The sequence below is a fragment of the Tachysurus fulvidraco genome, chromosome 5 (assembly GCF_022655615.1).
Source record: "Tachysurus fulvidraco isolate hzauxx_2018 chromosome 5, HZAU_PFXX_2.0, whole genome shotgun sequence".
Classification (NCBI taxonomy): Eukaryota; Metazoa; Chordata; class Actinopteri; order Siluriformes; family Bagridae; genus Tachysurus; species Tachysurus fulvidraco.
The window spans coordinates 15,821,895-15,840,688 of record NC_062522.1 but is presented as its reverse complement, the minus strand read 5'-3'; the positions used below and the strand labels follow the sequence as shown (position 1 = coordinate 15,840,688).

General features: G+C 35.4%; 2 protein-coding genes across 2 annotated transcripts; one reads left to right on the top strand and one right to left on the bottom strand.

Moving 5' to 3' along the window:
• The first annotated feature begins 275 nt into the window (after nt 1-275).
• synprb (synaptoporin b) lies at nt 276-5,071 on the top strand. The gene is made up of 5 exons (XM_027147276.2): nt 276-411; nt 1,030-1,148; nt 2,007-2,205; nt 2,764-2,955; nt 3,495-5,071. Exons 1-5 carry the CDS (start codon nt 388-390, stop codon nt 3,816-3,818), a joined length of 858 nt encoding a protein of 285 aa, XP_027003077.1. The 5' UTR covers nt 276-387; the 3' UTR covers nt 3,819-5,071.
• A 4,544-nt stretch (nt 5,072-9,615) lies between these two features.
• Nucleotides 9,616-17,216, bottom strand: LOC113642685 (sodium- and chloride-dependent GABA transporter 2-like). The gene is made up of 15 exons (XM_027146292.2): nt 17,091-17,216; nt 15,894-16,093; nt 14,798-14,932; nt 14,499-14,639; nt 14,212-14,293; nt 13,924-14,056; nt 13,664-13,798; nt 13,434-13,537; nt 13,158-13,282; nt 12,725-12,837; nt 12,388-12,525; nt 12,086-12,188; nt 11,494-11,594; nt 10,892-11,062; nt 9,616-10,644 (listed from the first exon to the last, which is right to left on the bottom strand). The coding sequence occupies exons 2-15, from the start codon at nt 16,084-16,086 to the stop codon at nt 10,510-10,512; spliced, it is 1,809 nt and encodes a 602-aa protein (XP_027002093.1). The 5' UTR covers nt 16,087-16,093; nt 17,091-17,216; the 3' UTR covers nt 9,616-10,509.
• Nucleotides 17,217-18,794: the final 1,578 nt, after the last annotated feature.

The following is an 18,794-nucleotide window of genomic DNA, read 5'->3' as shown; positions in this document are numbered from 1 at the left end:
AATTATGGAATAATAAGGGATTAAAATGTTATTCTAAATTTCATTCAGAGCTTCATTTAAGAAGTATTGCCTATATATGTAAATATTTAGACATGCCAAATATTCAATCATAATGAAGTGTACAATTAGTCTCTCTCTCTCTCTCTCTCTCTCTCTCTCTCTCTCTCTCTCTCTCTCTCTCTCTCTCTCTCTCTCTCTCTCTCTCTCTCTCTCTCTCTCTCTCTTTCTTCCTGCCTCTACCTCTCTGTTCCCCTCTCACACACACAACACAACTCTGCCTGGTTCCTGTGTCGAAGCATCTGTGTAGTGAATTCTTAGTCGCTTAGGGAGCGAGCCTTCACTCCTTTACTGAGAGATATACTAACTGATGAACAGTCATCCACCTCAATGTGTATGGTCATATTTGCTCCGGTAAGACTAAATAAGTTTACTTACAAAGACCTCTTGAATTCTTTTCTCTTTCAAATAATTTTTTTTGTGGTATAAATGGTGTAAATAGTTATTTACATAAATATATTTTTAAACGTGTATTCAGTAATTATTTTTTATCAGGTTTGTGTGAACCTGTGAGAAACTGTTTGATTATTTCATCAGATTTAATCACAGTGAGGGGTCCCAGCATCTGTCTCCGCTGTTTGTAGTTTTTCCTTTCTGAATAATTTATCTGCTCTTACTGAAAGATCGATGCTAATCGCTGAACAGTATTACACTGTGTGTAGCATTTCAATATATCACACTATGTGTGTTTTATTACTATGATTCTGTTTCTATAGAACATTTCATGTTTAGTATTTGGATCTTTTTTTAATTGTTTCATTATTACTATGGCTTTATCTATGCCTTTACTTTACATTTTATTATATACTAAGCTAATATTTTTTAAATGTTAATGTATGTATTGTAAGTATTTTGTGTCACTCATAAAACCAGGGCTAGTTCTATTCTTTTTAATAATAAAGAGACATAGAGAGGGGGCAATGAGCATTAAGCAGTAGGTGTTTGATTTGTTGATTCACTTTGTTTCTACAGCTTTTTGCTGTTTGTGCATTTGCAACATGTGGTGGATATTCTGGTCAGATAATGGTTAAAGTAGAATGCATGGAAAAAAACCAAAGAAATATCAGCATCATTTTTGGCTATCCGTTCAGGTGAGTACAATTATTTCTTTCAGTGCCCTCAAAGTCATAGATCAACAGATGTTAGACACTTCTGTGGCAACTTTAACCCACAAATTGCAGTGAATCGTGCCTTTAATGCATGAACAGACAACTCTCAATAAAACAGAGGCTTGCAGCCACTGGGGTCTCAAAAATATGTCCATAGCATCAAATGCCTCGGAGGAAGTGTGTGAGGTTTTTGCCCTCCCACACTCACATTGTCTTGTGATATGAAGTGACAGTTGCATGGGCTGATGACTAAATTTAGTTAGAAAGGATACATTTAGAAAAGCAACCACACAAGAAATATCTTTCACCATAAAATACAGAATCATTTAAGTTAATCAAATGATTTTTGTAGCTAAACTCGTTTCTTTATTGTAGACCATAATTTATTAACCGTGGCTAGATTTTTTTTAAAGTTTAAAGTTGTCTGCATTTTGAATCCTTATATGTTTAAAAGTACAAAAACTTGATTTTAAATTACTTTATACCTCAATTTAATCATACTTTAATTTTTCATGTTTGTCTAATGCATTATATTTATGTTCTTTCCCTCAAATGTCATTTCCAGTAATAAAAAGTGATGACAATATAGTTTGAACATAAATGCAAATGTATTGGTCTTTTATATAAGTATGTATAAACATTAATTTTTAATGTAAAAATTCACAAGGACACACTGGTTTCTGCCAGCTTCACATTGTTCTACTTGTCTGTAAAGATAAATGACAGACAATATACTGACTTGTAAATGTAAAAATTCATATTTTATAAAAAATGTATAGTATGATACTGGAATAGCATGTTATACAACATGCTGCAATTTCTCATATACTGTTCCTGCAGACTGCAGCAGGTGCACTTCAGTGTCCCTCTCTGTGAGGGTAAGAGGTATGAGACGCTCTTCCTCGAGGGAGACTACTCTCCTTCAGCACAATTCTTTGTTACGGTGTCTGTGTTAGCATTTCTCTACTCGCTCCTAGCTACAGTAGTCTACATTTTCTACCAGAACAAGTACAGAGAAAAGAACAGAGGTCCTCTAGTGGTGAGTGATGTTCTTATGATGTTCTTATTTTAGAACGAAGCTAGACATAAATCCCTTACATAAAAATCCCATACATTTCTCATTAGTGTTATTTTACAAATGGATTTATGTAAGTAACTTGTGGTCACCTGTAAGTAACAATAATAATAAAATTTATGTTATAAATTTATATATTAATATTTTATGACTAGAAATTGCATGTGACATGTCAAAAGAATTATTCATGCAAGTGTAAGACTTCAAAGTAAATATAATGAACATCATTTTTGTCATCATTTTCTATCTATAAATAGTTCTCTATAAATAAATTGACATTGACATTAACAACTGAAAATGCATTTTCAGATGTGAAAAACACTAAATTCATTATGTGGAAAATATAAAACATAATATACTCTACACTTTAGGAGATGTGACTAGCAAAAATATACAACACATGAAGCTAGTGGGGGCCAATTAGCACAGCTATGATAGCTGCCTCTTTTTATGTTTATGCTAGCATTAGAAACAAGAAATGTAATCGTTTTTTTACATTTTTACATTTTACATACTCCGCAGGATTGCCTGGTGACTGTGATTTTCTCATGTCTGTGGCTTGTGAGCTCGATAGCATGGGCTAAATCTCTCTCTGGAGTAAAGACAGCCACAGATGTGAGTCTGATACAGATGCTAATGTCTGCCTGCAGAGATGAAGAGAACTTGTGTGAGACACTAGAGGAGCCGAGCTGGACCAATCTTAATGTTTCAGTGGTATGTGGTTTGTATCATCAGAATGAATATAAGAAATGTCTGCAAGCTATTACAACAGATCTTGAGTCTATAATTAACTATTGTGCAAACTTTACTAAACCCTTGCTAATATCAGAATCTGTAATAGTTTTAAATTGTGCAGGGGACAAACTCTATAACCGTTTTTAACATGTCTAAAGACAAGCTAGAAAAAAATTGTGTATATTTTAGATGAGTTTAATTAAACTCAGTAGAACAGAAATGGCAGTAGGATCTGCTGAATTTTGTATTTTGTATTATTCAGTCGAGAACTCTTCAAATTCAAAGCAATATTAGGGCAATTGGAGAAATTTTGAAATCGCCCTATTTCTTTATACCAGTTTAATGTCATTATAGAGATGTGACCATCATAAATCAGGAAAAGTAAAAAAAAAAACAACAACAAAAAAAACAGTGTGGCAAATCCTGTTATAATTGAACACTGTTTCAAGCAAATTAAAGTCATAACTCCTAATGTCATATTTGTTTTATAATTCTGAACCCTCCCTTCTTGCCCCCAGGCTTTTGGCTTTCTGAATTTCTCCCTGTGGGCTGGTAACATTTGGTTTGCCTACAAAGAAACAGGCTTACACAAGTCCGGTCAACGCTATCCCTCCAGAACTCCCTCTGAGAAACGCAGTGGTAGCTTCAGGCAGTACAGTCAAAGCAGTTTTGACCAATCTGGAACAGGTTATGGACAGAGACTCTACAGCCAGCCAAGTTTTGACCTATCAGGTGGAGGCCTCAGCCTATTGCAGACCAGTCTGGCACAACCTAATGTTTACAGGCAGATGGGCAGTCCCACATCTAGAGGACCGCTCATATTTGTCAATGAAAGTCAGTGAGATAAGAAAATGCAGAGTGGTTATGCTATATGAGGGAGATAGTCAGGAGACAAGACTGCGAAAAGTAACTGACTAGAGATACACTAATCTCTGAAAAGTCATATAAAGTGGAAAAAGACAGTAAAGGAATGAATCTAAGACACCATATGTGGAAATTGTATGATTATTGGTAGAAGGGGCAGCGAGTTTAAGTGTTTTATTTAGATTAGTTTGTTGATTTTATATATTTTTTGTTCATTTAATTATCATTGAGTGTGGTTTAAATATAATGACAATTGTATAAGATATATATTTTATGTGAGACTTGTGTGAGAGTGTATAATATTACTTTAATAGGAACACCATTGCCACTACTTATACATGCAATTATCCAATTAGACAATAGTGCATCCTGCAGATACAGGTCAAGAGCATGAGTGAATGTTCACATCAAACACCATAATGAGGGAAAATGTGCTCTAAGTGACTTTAACCATGGCATGGTTAAATATTTATAAATAATATTTCAAAAACTGGGATTTTCACACACAACAGTCCATAGAGTTTACAAAGAAAGATCTGTCTTGCAGGTTTCAGTAAGTCAGTCTTTACAACCATGGTGAGTGGAAATCATCTTAGAATGCACAATACATTGAATCTTGATGTTCCTATTAAAGTGGTCAGTGATTGTAAGTGGATATAACAATACATTTCATTATTTATTTGGGTTCTACCACTGTAAAGTAGTGTCTATGGTATATTACCCATGTACAGTTTCAAATGTGTAATGTAAATGTAATAATTGCTTAATGTAAATGTGTTGATATTGTAACCTTATAGGGTTTAAAATTGAGAAATGACAACCACAGTCTGACACTACTAGGTGTCTGAAGATGTAAAAAGACTGATATGAGGGCTGTATTATTAATGGCTATCTGTTCAAAGTGTTCAGTTCAGTGCAGAAAGTGTGTCAGAGTCTATGCAAGTGATGCAATCATGTTGTAACTTGCCTATAATGTTGATCTCTCTGATCTAACCTTGTCAAAATATGGAAATAAAAACACTACAATTCCACCAACTTGCTGTGATGACTGTTACATGAATATAAACATAAGAACGACTTGGATCACTGAGGTGTATTTTTTTCTGATCAGAGATCAGAAGTGCTGAATATAAATATAAACATAAGATTGAAACTCTGAATCAATTGCATTTCTGCAAGCTGCAATACATCATGCTGAGAATGTATACACCCTAACAAGATTATCATATATAAGGATGCAGTACCTTTAAGGATGTGATATATTGTGGTTTTTACTTTTTGCAGCCATTGATCAAGAGATTTTATTACTGTTCTCTCAAACATTTTCTTTGTTTTAATGTGTTCGTTAATATTGTTTTGGTGCTTTTTGTATATTCATTGCATCTTCTCTTGTAAATAAATCTGCTTCTTCTCAGCTCCGGACAATTCTTCTCACGAAGCTTTGTTAATGAGAGGGTAGGAGGGTGCAATTAAGATCTCTAGGTCTGTCAGAGTCATGGCCTGTCCTCGTGGTTACAGTCTGTTTAGCATTCTCCGACCCACTGCAGTGAAGCTAACTGCCTGCAGGTGCCTAGCCACTGAAATTGTAGCTTTAGGTGGCTATAGCTATAGCTGATGCCATTTAGCTTATAACAGGAAATGAAAGGTTACAACTTAAGAGCTGTCTTCAGCTGTTAGTAGGGTTCAATTACAGAACATGAATTCTGTGTGTGTGCGTGTCTGTGTGTGTGCGCGTGTGTGTGTGTGTGTGTGTGTGTGTGTGAGAGAGAGAGAGAGAGAGAGAGAGAGAGAGAGAGAGAGAGAGAGAGAGAGAGAGAGAGAGAGAGAGAGAGAGAGAGAGAAATCAGGGGGAAATGGAAAAGGAGAAAGGAAGCTTGTGAGCAATAATTGCAATTTTCTTAAATAATGAACGCTGTTGTTCCAAGCTGATGATGATATAATCAGCAGTCTATTGATAGGTTTTAGCCATATGCCATATTATTCACATATGAGTAAACAAATGTGAATGCTTCTTTCTCTGGATCAAGTAACATATGAGTAATTTCCATTTTGCCAAGATATTGACTCATTTAAATAGAAGGTTTTCTATGTTCAGCTGGACGAATTGAAAAAAATCATTAAATGTGTGTTAGACATTCTTAGAAAAAGACAGGTTTTATTATTTGGGCTGGCAGTTAATTTCAGCAATACAGAATTACCGTGGTGCAGTAAGGAGTTCTTTCAATTCACCTACAGAGAGTTCAGTATAAAAGTTAATCCCAGATTCAGCTGAGTGGATGATAAGACACCATGTTGTTAGTGATTTGCTGGTACAAGTGTATGTAATGGGGAAGCGAGGATGACTCTTGCTTTCCTCTTCCCCCTCCTCATTCTGTTCATCCATCTGTCCCTCCTGGCTCTTTGACAGTGCTCACCAAGACTCATAAATGAAAAAATGATATATAATATAGCTCTCAGATTTGTTCACTGTAGCATTCCTTTTAATATTTGTAAGGATTTTAATGTAATGTAATGACAAATATCTTATAAATATTTGTAAGGATACATATAACACAATTACTATTAAAACAGTATTTAATATGCTGTAAAATTGCCTGAAAATAAATGAATCAACAATTAAGAAGAAAAACATTTTAGGCAATCTTCTACTGTATAGAGAAGTGTTTCCTGAGTAAATACTGTAGAATGTCTTGGGAGATGTCTTTTAATTTGCATGCACCACTGGGCAATAAGAATTTAATCGGCAGTTATTTGTTAGCCGTTGCAAAGAAAATAAAAAGTTACTTTAGTGTTTGCTGAAACAGAGGTTTGTATACCCACATTAAGTGGAATTTATAATGTTTTAAATTGCTTTTAATATTATTACAAATATTAAATGGTTGTTGTCTATCATGTACCCAGCCTATGAATATTAAGAAGATTAGAAATTAATAATAAATATTAAGATAAGATTAGAAATTAGAGCCCTGCCCAGTATTATACATGTCTATACATCATACGAGACACGTATAATACGGCTATTATGAAAAAAAGAAAAAAGAAACAACAAAATAAAAATCAAATTAGACACAAATGTAAAATTAGACACAATTAACAAATGTAGAATACGAATGAAAAAACTTCTACTACTATTTAATATAAATAATAATAATAATAATAATAAGAATAAGAATAAGAATAAGAATAAGAATAAGAATAAGAATAAGAATAAGAATTAGTAATAAAAAAAGGAAATCAATAAAATGCATAATTCTTCTCACTTTAGTTATTTATTAAGTATAAACTGTAGTCCATCAGAAGCATACACTCTGGCTTGACTGGCCTCCTCCGTGTTTATCAGAGAGATAAAAGCACCCAGTCTCTGTCCAACTCAGTGTGCTGCTCCTCATCCCCAAGCAAACATCCTAGTGACATTTTCTGTTCCTCCACCAGTGCTAACTATATCCAGATATACTGTACATTTGTGTGAAGTAATATTCAGATAGATATCATAAACTAACAAAACCACAGCACTGTTCTGTATTTCATAATGATTATTTTGTTTGATCTTTTGGAGCCTGTAGAGAAGCAAGCAGCTTACGGAATCGACTGCCCTCTGTTGTCTGATCCACTGTTACAGCAACATCTTTGATTGTAAATAATCTCATGTTTATCTATTAGCTATCTGATTAAAAACCAACAAGTGTGATCATTTGGTGAGTTTACATAACATCTACCTTGCAGAGAGAACCCAGTTTATAGGAGGTAGAGGAGTGTTCAGGTTCTACTTTTACTTATGAACACTAAATGTAATTTGTACATATTTCACACAGGATGAAACTTACATAGACAGGCTTTCAGGTACTCAGTGGGTTTTATTAATAGTGGTAAACAGGACAAATACATACAGTAATTCAAAACTGTTGTCAAGAAACATGGAAGGTTAAAGCAATGTGTAAACAACATAAACAATGGCAGGAGAAACCTTTTTATACTGTGTAGTAGTAGCTATAGACAGTTAATATAGTATGTTAATAATCAGGTGAATGTGAACTTGATAGCATTTAGAAGATGCAGATCATCGCAACCATATTTGTAAGCCACACTGTATTCTGGGATATGTCATGCAATATTTGATCATGTATGATATTGTGATTTTGAACCATTGATTGATAATAATGGATACTTAATGCTTATTGGTTCAGAAGATGGATGTTTATAAGCAGGAGCCAAATGTCTTTAATATCAGCTAAATAGTTAATGGAATTATTTAACCTGTGTCACTGTTCAGGTATTTATATTCTACTGAAAAGTAAATTATAATCCCTGAGTTAGCACTGATCAGTAGTGTAGGAACACAATACTCATAGCATATGACTCCTTTTGTGTTTAAAACTTTAAAAAACATGTTATTTAACTGGGATGTATTTGGCCAGATGGTAATGGTTTTAAATGCAAATCATTTACTTTAAAGAGTTCAAATAGCTATTATTTGTAACATCACACTGTTACATTATGGTCGTTTATACGTGAGCCAGTTATGATTGGTTAGGTCTGTCAAGCTTTCAAGGTACTGAGCAGAAAGAGGGCCCAAGGGCATCTTAAAGAATGAAAATTCCTTCACGGCATCAACCTGTCAAGGTGTCCATGGTTTCAGATGGTATCGTGCCAATTTATTGCTGTTTTATAATTTAGTTCTTTGTACTGACAAAAAATATTTGCCAAAATAGTATAAAATGTTAATAGTAAGGGCCTATACAAAGACTATTTAAGAAGGCCCATTGAATATATGGGGTTTTAAGGGTTAATTAATTGATTTGGATTTTTTAGGATCAATATAATAAAAGGTGCATAATTCACCCAATTAATGCAACAACAAAGAACCGTTTAAGAAACTGCAGTATGGCAGTTGTGGATTTGTATCCAACAATTAATTTAGATTTTTCATTTGAACATATTAAACATAAAATGTTCAACCTGCAGATCTTAAAGGTGAGTAAGCTTGGTGAAACTGACAATAATATAATTAGTCCATTAGATGGAACTACTTCCCCAGACAAGAGAAGTTATTGACACTATGTATATATATATATATATATATATATATATATATATATATATATATATATATATATATATATATATATATATATATATATATATATAATAACCTAGTTTAAACAATATAGATCATACAACTCAACAAACACTAACTGTACTTACTGTACTTTGTTTGAAACATCCATTCACTCCTCGTTTTGTGATGTAATAGCCTATTTACAGGAAGTCAACAAGGCACAATAATGACTGGAGCTTTACCCAAGGTTGTAATTAATTATTTAAGTTTAAAGATTAACCCATAACAAAATGCTTGTTTACAGTTTGTAAGAAATATTGCAATGCATTTGAGATAATCAGCAGCAAATAAGTGGGTTTATGGCACACAGTGTTTTTTCTGTATGTGTCCATTTTTTTGATGCATTATTGTTTCTAAACTGGGGGGCACGGTGGCTTAGTGGGTAGCACATTCGCCTCACACCTCCAGGGTTGGGGTTCGATTCCTGCCTTCGCCTTGTGTGTGCGGAGTTTGCATGTTCTCCCCGTGCCTCTGGGGTTTCCTCCGGGTACTCTGGTTTCCTCCCCCAGTCCAAAGACATGCATGGTAGGTTGATTGGCATCTCTGGAAAATTGTCCGTAGTGTGTGAGTGAATGAGAGCGTATTTGTGCCCTGTGATGGGTTGGCACTCCATCCAGGATGTATCCTGCCTCGATGCCCAAAGACGCCTGAGATAGGCACAGGCTCCTCGTGACCCGAGGTAGTTCAGATAAGCAGTAGAAAATGAGTGAGTGAGTGAGTGTTTCTAAACTTTCTAATAATGTATGAGTATCGGGTGTAGACGTAGCATTTGTAAACCTGAAAGATCTTGAAGCAAGTTTTTAAACAATTTTATAGATAAATACATTGCAAAAAAAAATATGACATCTTAGCAAGTTAATATATCTTGAATACAGTCAAACTGTGCACAATGCATCTATACAGAGGTAGCTCAAGTGGTTAAGGGTCTTGGGTGTTGATCGGAAAATCAGGGTTCAAGCCCAAGCACTGCTAAACCGCTAGTTTTGGGCAATTGAAAAAGGCCTTTAACCCTCTCTGCCCTAGGGGCTGCAGGTGTGCTCTGACCCCAACCTCCTCAGCTTTTTTTTGCAGTGCAAGCTTGATTTCCGGTGCTATGTAGCATGTCTATATACAATAAATGTAGACATTCTCATAAAAATACAATCATGAGTAAAACATAAATCTAATACTATCCTTGTGCAACACAATCATTCACATAAATCCAGCCGATCACATACAATCATTACCTAAATCTTAACAATCATAAATACTAAGCAAAAAGATTAATTATGGTTCACACAAAGCTTTGTGTTATGTCAGTATTGGTTTAACATAAAGTATCATTTACTGTATACCAATATATTAGTAACAGTGTACAAAAGAAACAGTTTAAATGTAAATTAATATATCCTAAAATTAACAATAATGATAAGAACCATGATGTGTGATAGGCAGCCTGGTGCAGTGTGTGTGTGTGTGTGTGTGTGTGTGTGTGTGTGTGTGTGTGTGTGTGTGTGTGTGTGTGTGTGTGTGTGTGTGTGTGTGTGTGTGTGTGTGTTTATAATGCAGAAAGGTCATACATTCACTTCAGAGTTTTGGCGTAAAGTCTGAAAATCTGTGAAGGTCTCAAAAGTGGAAGAAGCAAGGACACCTTTGGGTGCTTTAGGATTAGGCAGATCTTCAGCAGGCGTACACAGGGTTTTCATTCTCTGGAAATATATGTTTTTCATTCATTCTCAGATTAATAAGCACCAAAATAATGTTTCAAGATAAATCTTTTAAATATCAATCTAAATGATTAATTATTCATTCATATGTAATGATTATTTTTATAAGTAGCAATATTGCCAAATTTCAAGAACAAATAAAAGCAGCAGACTCTTTTGAGAAAGAGTGGATGTGCTTCACTTTTTGTTTCTTTTTCATTTTTCGCTATTTGCCTTTACAGAGATTTACCTGAATTATGGAGCCAGAGGTCTTGTAAAATGCATACACCATCCACAAAGGGACCAACATGGTAGAGGAGAGTGTAAAGAAGCCCCCGAGAGCATAACCCCACCAGGGGTACTCATATAAGTTATTCAACTTCAGTGGAGTGTACTTAACCAAGGAGAAAACAAATGTCCCCTGCAGGGAAAGATAAAGAGATGACACAAGAGGGTTTATTGACGAGGATAACATAGACTGATATGGGAATTAAACACTATGAGACTTTGTCTCACTTATCCTACGTAGGTCCAGTGTCTTACAGTTGGCGAAACTCTCATCTGTCTTGTCCAGAAAGACAGAAGCTGGTGACAGGTGTCACAAACAGATTTACTAAAACATACTGACTAGGAGATCCAATGCACTGCAAGATGACTATACATTAATTTAATGCATTATATTATACTGAAGTGTGCCTATCTGGCACTTATCAGATAACAGAGTACAACACTATTTAGTTGAATATTTATTATAATAATACTTAGATTACCCTTATGTAATGGTAAAAACTGTCAGCAATGTACAATACCTTAACTTGATGCTACACCAATTATTCTCTCAGTTTAACTTACTATGCAAATAATAGGGGTCAAATATTTCCAGCAGAGTTTCATATGGGGCCAGGGACGATAGCCAATCATATCTTCAATGTTGTCATACAGACGGTCTGCACCTAAGAGAATTTAAATAAGTTTTTCATTATTACTATTACACTATAGTATTATTTTAACTGCATGCAATCATATTATTATGACATCGGAGTTGTCCAAATATCTAAATTAAATCTATTTATGCACCTTTACAATAAGTCCAAATAAAACCAATATTATCAGCTAATTCTCCTCCTGTCCATCCTTATCTCTATGTATAGTTATCAAGACAGCAGTAATTTCAACGCACAGAGCAATGAGAAAACAGAAAGCAGTTTCATGAAAGTAAAACTAATACTTTGCCTTGTTGCTTAAGTTGGTTAGTACTAAGTGGCTGTCCAGGCAAATACAGTTCTAATGTAATTAACGTATTAACTCTAAATGTATTCACTACCCCCAAGTACTACTATGTATACATTATGCATATAGCATAAAGTATATGCAAAATATCCCCTAGATTTGCAGACAGTACTGGTTATTATCAATCCCAAAGTGATATGAAAAAAGTCTCTACCATAAACCCATCCAATACAGATGGACTGAAGAATGGCGAAGGCCAGCAAAGTCATTCCACTGCAAGCATAATAATCAAATAACTGGAAGACATACAGCCCACCCTTAAGAAACAGAAAGAAGACAGTGAGTGTGTGTGTGTGTGTGTGTGTGTGTGTGTGTGTGTGTGTGTGTGTGTGTGTGTGTGTGTGTGTGTGTGTGTGTGTGTGTGTGTGTGTGTGTGTGTGTGTGTGTGTTGATGTTCATGTTGATAGTCAGGAACAAGGAAATCCAAATTCACATTCAATTAGTCTGAGCTCTCACCTCTGTTACCATGAGCAGACCAACAAGGAAGCTGACTATGCAGATTAGGAGAAGGAGGATTTTACGCCGGTGTCCATTTTGGAAGAATGAAGGGTACATATCTGAGATCGCTGTTACCAAGGCTTCATGATAAACAAACTGTACAAAAATAAAGTTGATTCAGAAAGTATTAAGATGTCTATATTATAATATGTGGATTATTATTATTAGTAGTAGTAGTATTAGTAGTAGTATTAGCAGTAGTAGTATTACTCACTGATAAAAATAATTAAAAGAAATAGGAAACTATAAAAGGAAACAATAAACAATAGATGTATCTTTTGCAAAGTACACTAACTTCACTATCTAGTCCAAGGAAAAGGATCATAATGAAGAAGAAAACTGCCCATAACTGAGGGAGAGGCATTAATGCCACCGCACGTGGGTAAGCAATAAATGCCAGCCCAGGACCTAAAGAAATATAGACTGATGAGTATACAATGATCTAAGACCCATTTCATATACATTCCCATACACTGTCAATGCAGACTGATTCATATGTTTCTGTGAGAGTGTTTAGAGTTATAAGGCACTTGTGATTTTTTAAAATGTGTTACTAAATATCTTATTCAGTTTGTCACTTGTCATTGCCATAATAATTGTTAAGTCTCTAAAATAGGTCTTTTCTGGTACAGTAGTCTTGTTTTCAGATGAGTAAAAGTAATCTCATTATTTGTTACAAATATTGTCTTTAAAAGGTAAATTGACTCTACATATTTTTTTTGACATACCTGACTCTGCCACCATTGAAATGTCCATTCCCTGTTCATCTGCCATAAAGCCCAGTACAGAGAAAATGGCAAATCCAGCCACAAAGCTGGTCATGCTGTTTAGCAAGCACAAGTATAGGCAGTCTCTGAAATATAAAAATAAAAAAGCCAAGATTCAATAAATTAAATAGCATGAAAAATCACAGGCTCTCTTTCAACGCACATGCATGCATACATAACACCAGGTCTTATTAATCACTAGAAAAAAATAGATCTTAAATAGAAAAATATATTTACCTGTAACAGTTATTATCATATTTATTATAGCTTCCTAAAGCTGTCAGAGTTCCTGTGCAAACTCCATAGGAGTAAAATATCTGGCTTCCTGCATCCATCCACACCTGAAAGAAAAATACTATTAATATATTTGAGTGCATGCAATAAGTTAAAAAAATATTAAAACGAAAAAAATAATCATTTTGAAAATAGCTTTTTTTCAGCTATTTCCAAAAAAAAAAGCTTTTTACCTGAGGGTCTGTGAGGCGAGTAGGATCTGGGTAGAGATAAAATTTGATACCACTAATTGCTCCGGGTAGTGTCAGTCCACGCACAAGCAGCACCATCAACATCAAGTAAGGAAAGGTAGCAGTGAAATAAACCACCTGTGAGACACAATACTCTTGCCATGACCTAGGAACCCATATTCCTGTCATCTTCTATCGTTCTATTGATTGTTATCTGGCAGTGGCCAGCACAGACTAGAATGCTGTGAAGTATGAGCACTCACCTTGCCTGTAGACTTCACACCATTAAACACACAGAAGTAGCAGATGGTCCAGGCAAGCAAGAGACACAGAGCCAGTTCCCACCTCACATTACCAATTTCTTCGATACCACTAGACAAACCCAGAATCCTCTTCCTGTGAGCACAGAAAATAGATAATCTCTAATAACATGTGCTTTCTCATAAATTATGTGACACTGACTTTTATAATTAAGCTGAGACATGTTCAGTACATTGTTGCATGTACATGTACATGTAGCACTGTTTCCTGTTCTAATTCCCAAAACTCACTCCCAAAATTCCACAACTGGTGATGTCATTTTGTCTGGAATATTATCAGTATTGTTGTTCTTGATTAACTCCGTACAGTACTCTGAAAGACAGAAAACTTGCATTATTTTATGCAAGTGAACTGTTAGAGTATTATAACAATTTTCAACAATAAAAGGATTTGCATTCCATTAGACTTTCACTATTTGTGCACAGCTTATCATTAGTTTAACAGAATTGTTAGAAAAGGACACAGTGTAACTCTAGATAGCTGTATGGGCAGTTCATGACAATGGCAGTAGTATTACCTGTATTCCAGCTATTCTTGCAGTTTGCCCATGGGAGCTCTGAACTGAATGAAAAAAACAGGTAGAGAAATGCCCAGGCCAGAATAATGATGTAATAAACTCCAGTGTACAGGATCACAATCTGGCTACCATATCCCAGTCCTGAAGGGGTTGGAAATTAAGTTTATTAAATGAATACTGTAGTAAATTCATTTAAATTCAATAATGTCATTTTCATAAAACTTAAAACAAACAAACAAATGTCTATATGATCATGTGTAAGCATTTTTCAACTTCCAGTTTTCATTCATTGTGTTTACCTTCAAAAAGAGGGCAAATTTTCCTCCAGCATGTGATGCCACCTTGGCTAGTGTACTGGCCCAATGATGTCTCCAAGAAGAAGAGAGGTATACCACAGGAAAATAGGAACAGTATGTATGGCACAAAGAAGGCTCCTTCAAGACAGACATAAAATATTAAATACACAAATAGCACAAAGTGAGTTCAGCTAACCTACTAAGTGTGTTAAATTATCACGTTAAAGTAAACAATACACAGTTATATTTCTGTTATTCATATGTACACATTATGTGAGTAATTGAGATGCACATAAACATTTATACAATTCTGTTCACTAAGGTCAATACAAGTCAACTAAACCTCAACCACCAACTCATGCAGCCTTTATCCTATAGGGAATCAGCACCACATACAGTAGGCATATTTATTCTTCTTTTTATAGAAATACATTATGGGATTAAACATATATGCACATCCGACCATTACACTCATATGTCTGCATTTCCCAGTCTGTTTAAAGCACACAATTGTCTGGAATGTCTTTGTATGCCATAACCTTCACTGGAACAAGCAGGGCCAAAACAGTTTCAGCATGACAAATCCCCAGCGCTGAACGTGATCTCCATGAAGACATGGTTTGCCAAGTTTGGTGTGAAATCAGGCCTCCTCACCTAACATTTATGGCATCTGGCAGATACCCCGTATACGGACTTAAATTTTAATTTAATACAAATTGAGAGTTTGGTGCCTTGTTCAGGGGCCCAGCAGTGGTAGGTTGATGGACCTGGGATTAGAACTCACAACCTTCTGAGCAGTATTCCAACACCATTACCACTAAGCTACCACATTCCCTTCAGGCCTGTCCTCACTGAGCACAATCTTCTGTGACACTGGAGTCTGAGTTAGTTAGCTCACCAACTCAACAATTCTGCTTTGTAGTGTACCTCCATTTTATTAAACAACAAATGTAGCCTTATCCATTTCATATTTATAATTTGATCTGATATGCTTAATAAACAAAAAATAGTCTTATTATCTATGTGTTGTTAGAGAACATGTAAAAGAACTGTAGTTACAAGTATTAGAGACTGTTGTTTGGTAAGTAAAGGAGCTTACCCCCTCCGTTTTTGTAGCACAGATAAGGAAACCGCCACACATTTCCCAGACCAATGATATGTCCTGCAACAGCCAGAAAAAACTCTAGCTTACTGGCCCACTGTTCTCTCTGCTGTGGTTTGGCCTGGGGTTGTGCCATGGAGCCGACATTCACCAGCTTTAATTTCACTGTCGGCTCAAAGCTGTCCTTCATTATGCATCTGAGAGAAAATAACAACAGTGAATGAAAGAATTAATAAATGAACAAATTAATAAATATAATTCCATGAAGGAGATTTTTTAATAAATTCCTTTTATCAATGTATTTAAATAAATTGCTAAGATTTCAGAAATTAGTATGAAACAAATAGCATTTATCACACTGTGAATATATTTCTTTTTTATCCAGTATGGCTACTTAAAACAAAGGAACATGGAGCATGTATAGTAGTAACATATATTGTTGTTATGCAACCTTGGGAATTTGACGTGAAATTGGGCCCACATTCCGTATGCTTGAAGTACAGTAGATGTGGGACCCATGATAACAGATAAAATCACTTTTAAACTTTAATATTGCCCTACTAGGAGAAATAATTGTTACTATTGCTCTTGATTCATAGAGGAAGTTAAACTGAGGCCACTGAAGCTCAGCTGTCATTTTAAATTAGTCATTCAGTTAACTAATATGTAAAGTTCATGCAGCACAGGTACATTTCTCAGGATGTTATTAGTTCTGTCAAAATTGCTATTAAAATTCTGCTTGAGTAATTTTATTGAAAAAATAAAGTAAATAAATGACATGCTCTGCATCCTGTACACCTTACTATGCACAACTAACCTCATTCCCACAGCCACAAAGGGTCATGACCTCCTTCGCCTCATTTGAGAGTGAAATGTCATCCCTTTCCTAACCAGATCCACGCATTTTGTATATGAATGATTTCACATTAACATGTCACAAAAACACCTTCACAAAGCTTCCCAAAGCAGTAAACCAGTTAGTTTTGCTATAAATTAATCGCATGAATTTTCTTCTTCCTACTATTCAAGCAAACTGTAGTAAATTTGTATTTATCCTATTCATCTACCTGTTTAATTTAACTAGAAATTTAAAGAAGTATATTCAATATCAGTAGTTAAACATAACAATATTTCTGTTCTTTTTCTTTCACTGCAGTCCACTGACAAATAGCAAAAAGTGTAATCAGATTTTACCTGAGGTTCTGCAGGTATCTGTCTTACTGGTCTGTCTATGAATGTGACTTCTGTCCATTTGAAGCAACAGTCCCAAATGAAACCGTGTTACAGCAAGAATGAGAGGAATTAAGGAGGAGCCAAGAGCTCTGACGATAGGAGTAGTTTTGAGACACTAATCTGAAACTTGTCTTGCTTTTTTCTTTAACCATGATTAGGGATCATGAGTACGGATATAGAACATTTTGATGTCTGTTCATTTTGAATCAGCAGTTTGAGGATAGAATTAATTAAAAGCTTAAATTAAACCTGTGTGAAAAAGGGGTTCAAGCCAGGGGCACTCATCTCCAGTCCTAAATGGTCAGTGTCAAGAAGAGATTGGTGTTTTAATGCTGGTAATAACTTGGTTATAATAGTTGGCTCTTATTTCAGACCTCTAGAACTGGGATTGTGCCCTCTTGGTGTACCACCTCTCACCTTTTCCCTGAGTAATGTAAAAATCTTATCTGTTGTCTTTTGGAGAGTGAAAGAAGTACCTGTATGTCTTTGAACACATCTGTGTCTCTTCTACTTTTCTCTCTTTCCCTTATTATGGTTCTCTGATTTACCAACACAGACTCACCTCCTTTTCTTACTCAAAACCTATTCATTTGTTGAATTAGCTGAAACCTGATATCATCACCACTCCCTCAGCCCTTCTTATTTAAACAGGCAAAACCTGCTTTTTTCTTTTCTTTTTGTTACTGGACCATTCAAAATAAAGCACTATTTAAATTATATCCATCCAGTCATATCAATCACTCTACCTAGCGTATAAAAAGAAAGAAACCTACCAAGGAGCATCTATGGTGGGAAAAGTGATTATTGCTTTTCAAACGTCTGATTTGCTGACATTAGTGAGATCTACAGGTGATGGTGTGTGCAACCAGTACTCAACTCTGCCCTCTAGTGTTGCCCTGGTATTGGAACACTTTGGTCCACTCTGGTGTAACGCCTCCTTTCCATAAATCCAAATAAAACATTTTTAAGGGAACTGGAGCATAGTTTTCTACGTAATAATAAAAATAATATTAATAATATTAATAAAACTAATAATAATAGTAATAAAAAGAAGAAGAAGAAGAAGAATCATTAATCATTAATAATCATTAATCAATAATCATCATCATCGTCGTCATTATCATCATCATCATCATCATATCAACAGTTATGCATGTTTTAGATTATGTTGAAAGTTAAATTGCAGTTTCTGCAGTTTACAGTGTAGCTTTGCTCAAAAGTTCATTCATTTTCTAACGCTTTATCCGAACTACCTCGGGTCACGGGGAGCCTGTGCCTATCTCAGGCGTCATCGGGCATCAAGGCAGGATACACCCTGGACGGAGTGCCAACCCATCGCAGGGCACACACACTCTCTCATTCACTCACGCAATACGGACAATTTTTCCAGAGATGCCAATCAACCTACCATGCATGTCTTTGGACCAGGGGAGGAAACCGGAGTACCCGGAGGAAACCCCCGAGGCACGGGGAGAACATGCAAACTCCGCACACACAAGGCGGAGGCGGGAATCGAACCCCGAGCCTGGAGGTGTGAGGCGAACGTGCTACCCACTAAGCCACCGTGCCCCCCTGCTCAAAAGTTAATTTCCAATATTTTTTTAACCAATAATGACTTTAATATGACTAAAATAATATTTTAATATAAAGTTACTGGTGTGATTT

Coding starts and splice junctions, on each gene's coding strand:
- LOC113642685 (XM_027146292.2), bottom strand. CDS start 16,086: ATGAAGGACAGCTTTGAGCCGACAGTGAAATTAAAGCTGGTGAATGTC. Junction 13,799..13,923: donor GTGTGAAGTCTACAGGCAAG/GTGAGTGCTCAT, acceptor TGTGTCTCACAG/GTGGTTTATTTCACTGCTAC. Junction 11,063..11,493: donor TGACCCCTATTATTTGCATA/GTAAGTTAAACT, acceptor CTTTCCCTGCAG/GGGACATTTGTTTTCTCCTT.
- synprb (XM_027147276.2), top strand. CDS start 388: ATGTGTATGGTCATATTTGCTCCG. Junction 412..1,029: donor GTATGGTCATATTTGCTCCG/GTAAGACTAAAT, acceptor TTGTTTCTACAG/CTTTTTGCTGTTTGTGCATT. Junction 2,956..3,494: donor CCAATCTTAATGTTTCAGTG/GTATGTGGTTTG, acceptor TCTTGCCCCCAG/GCTTTTGGCTTTCTGAATTT.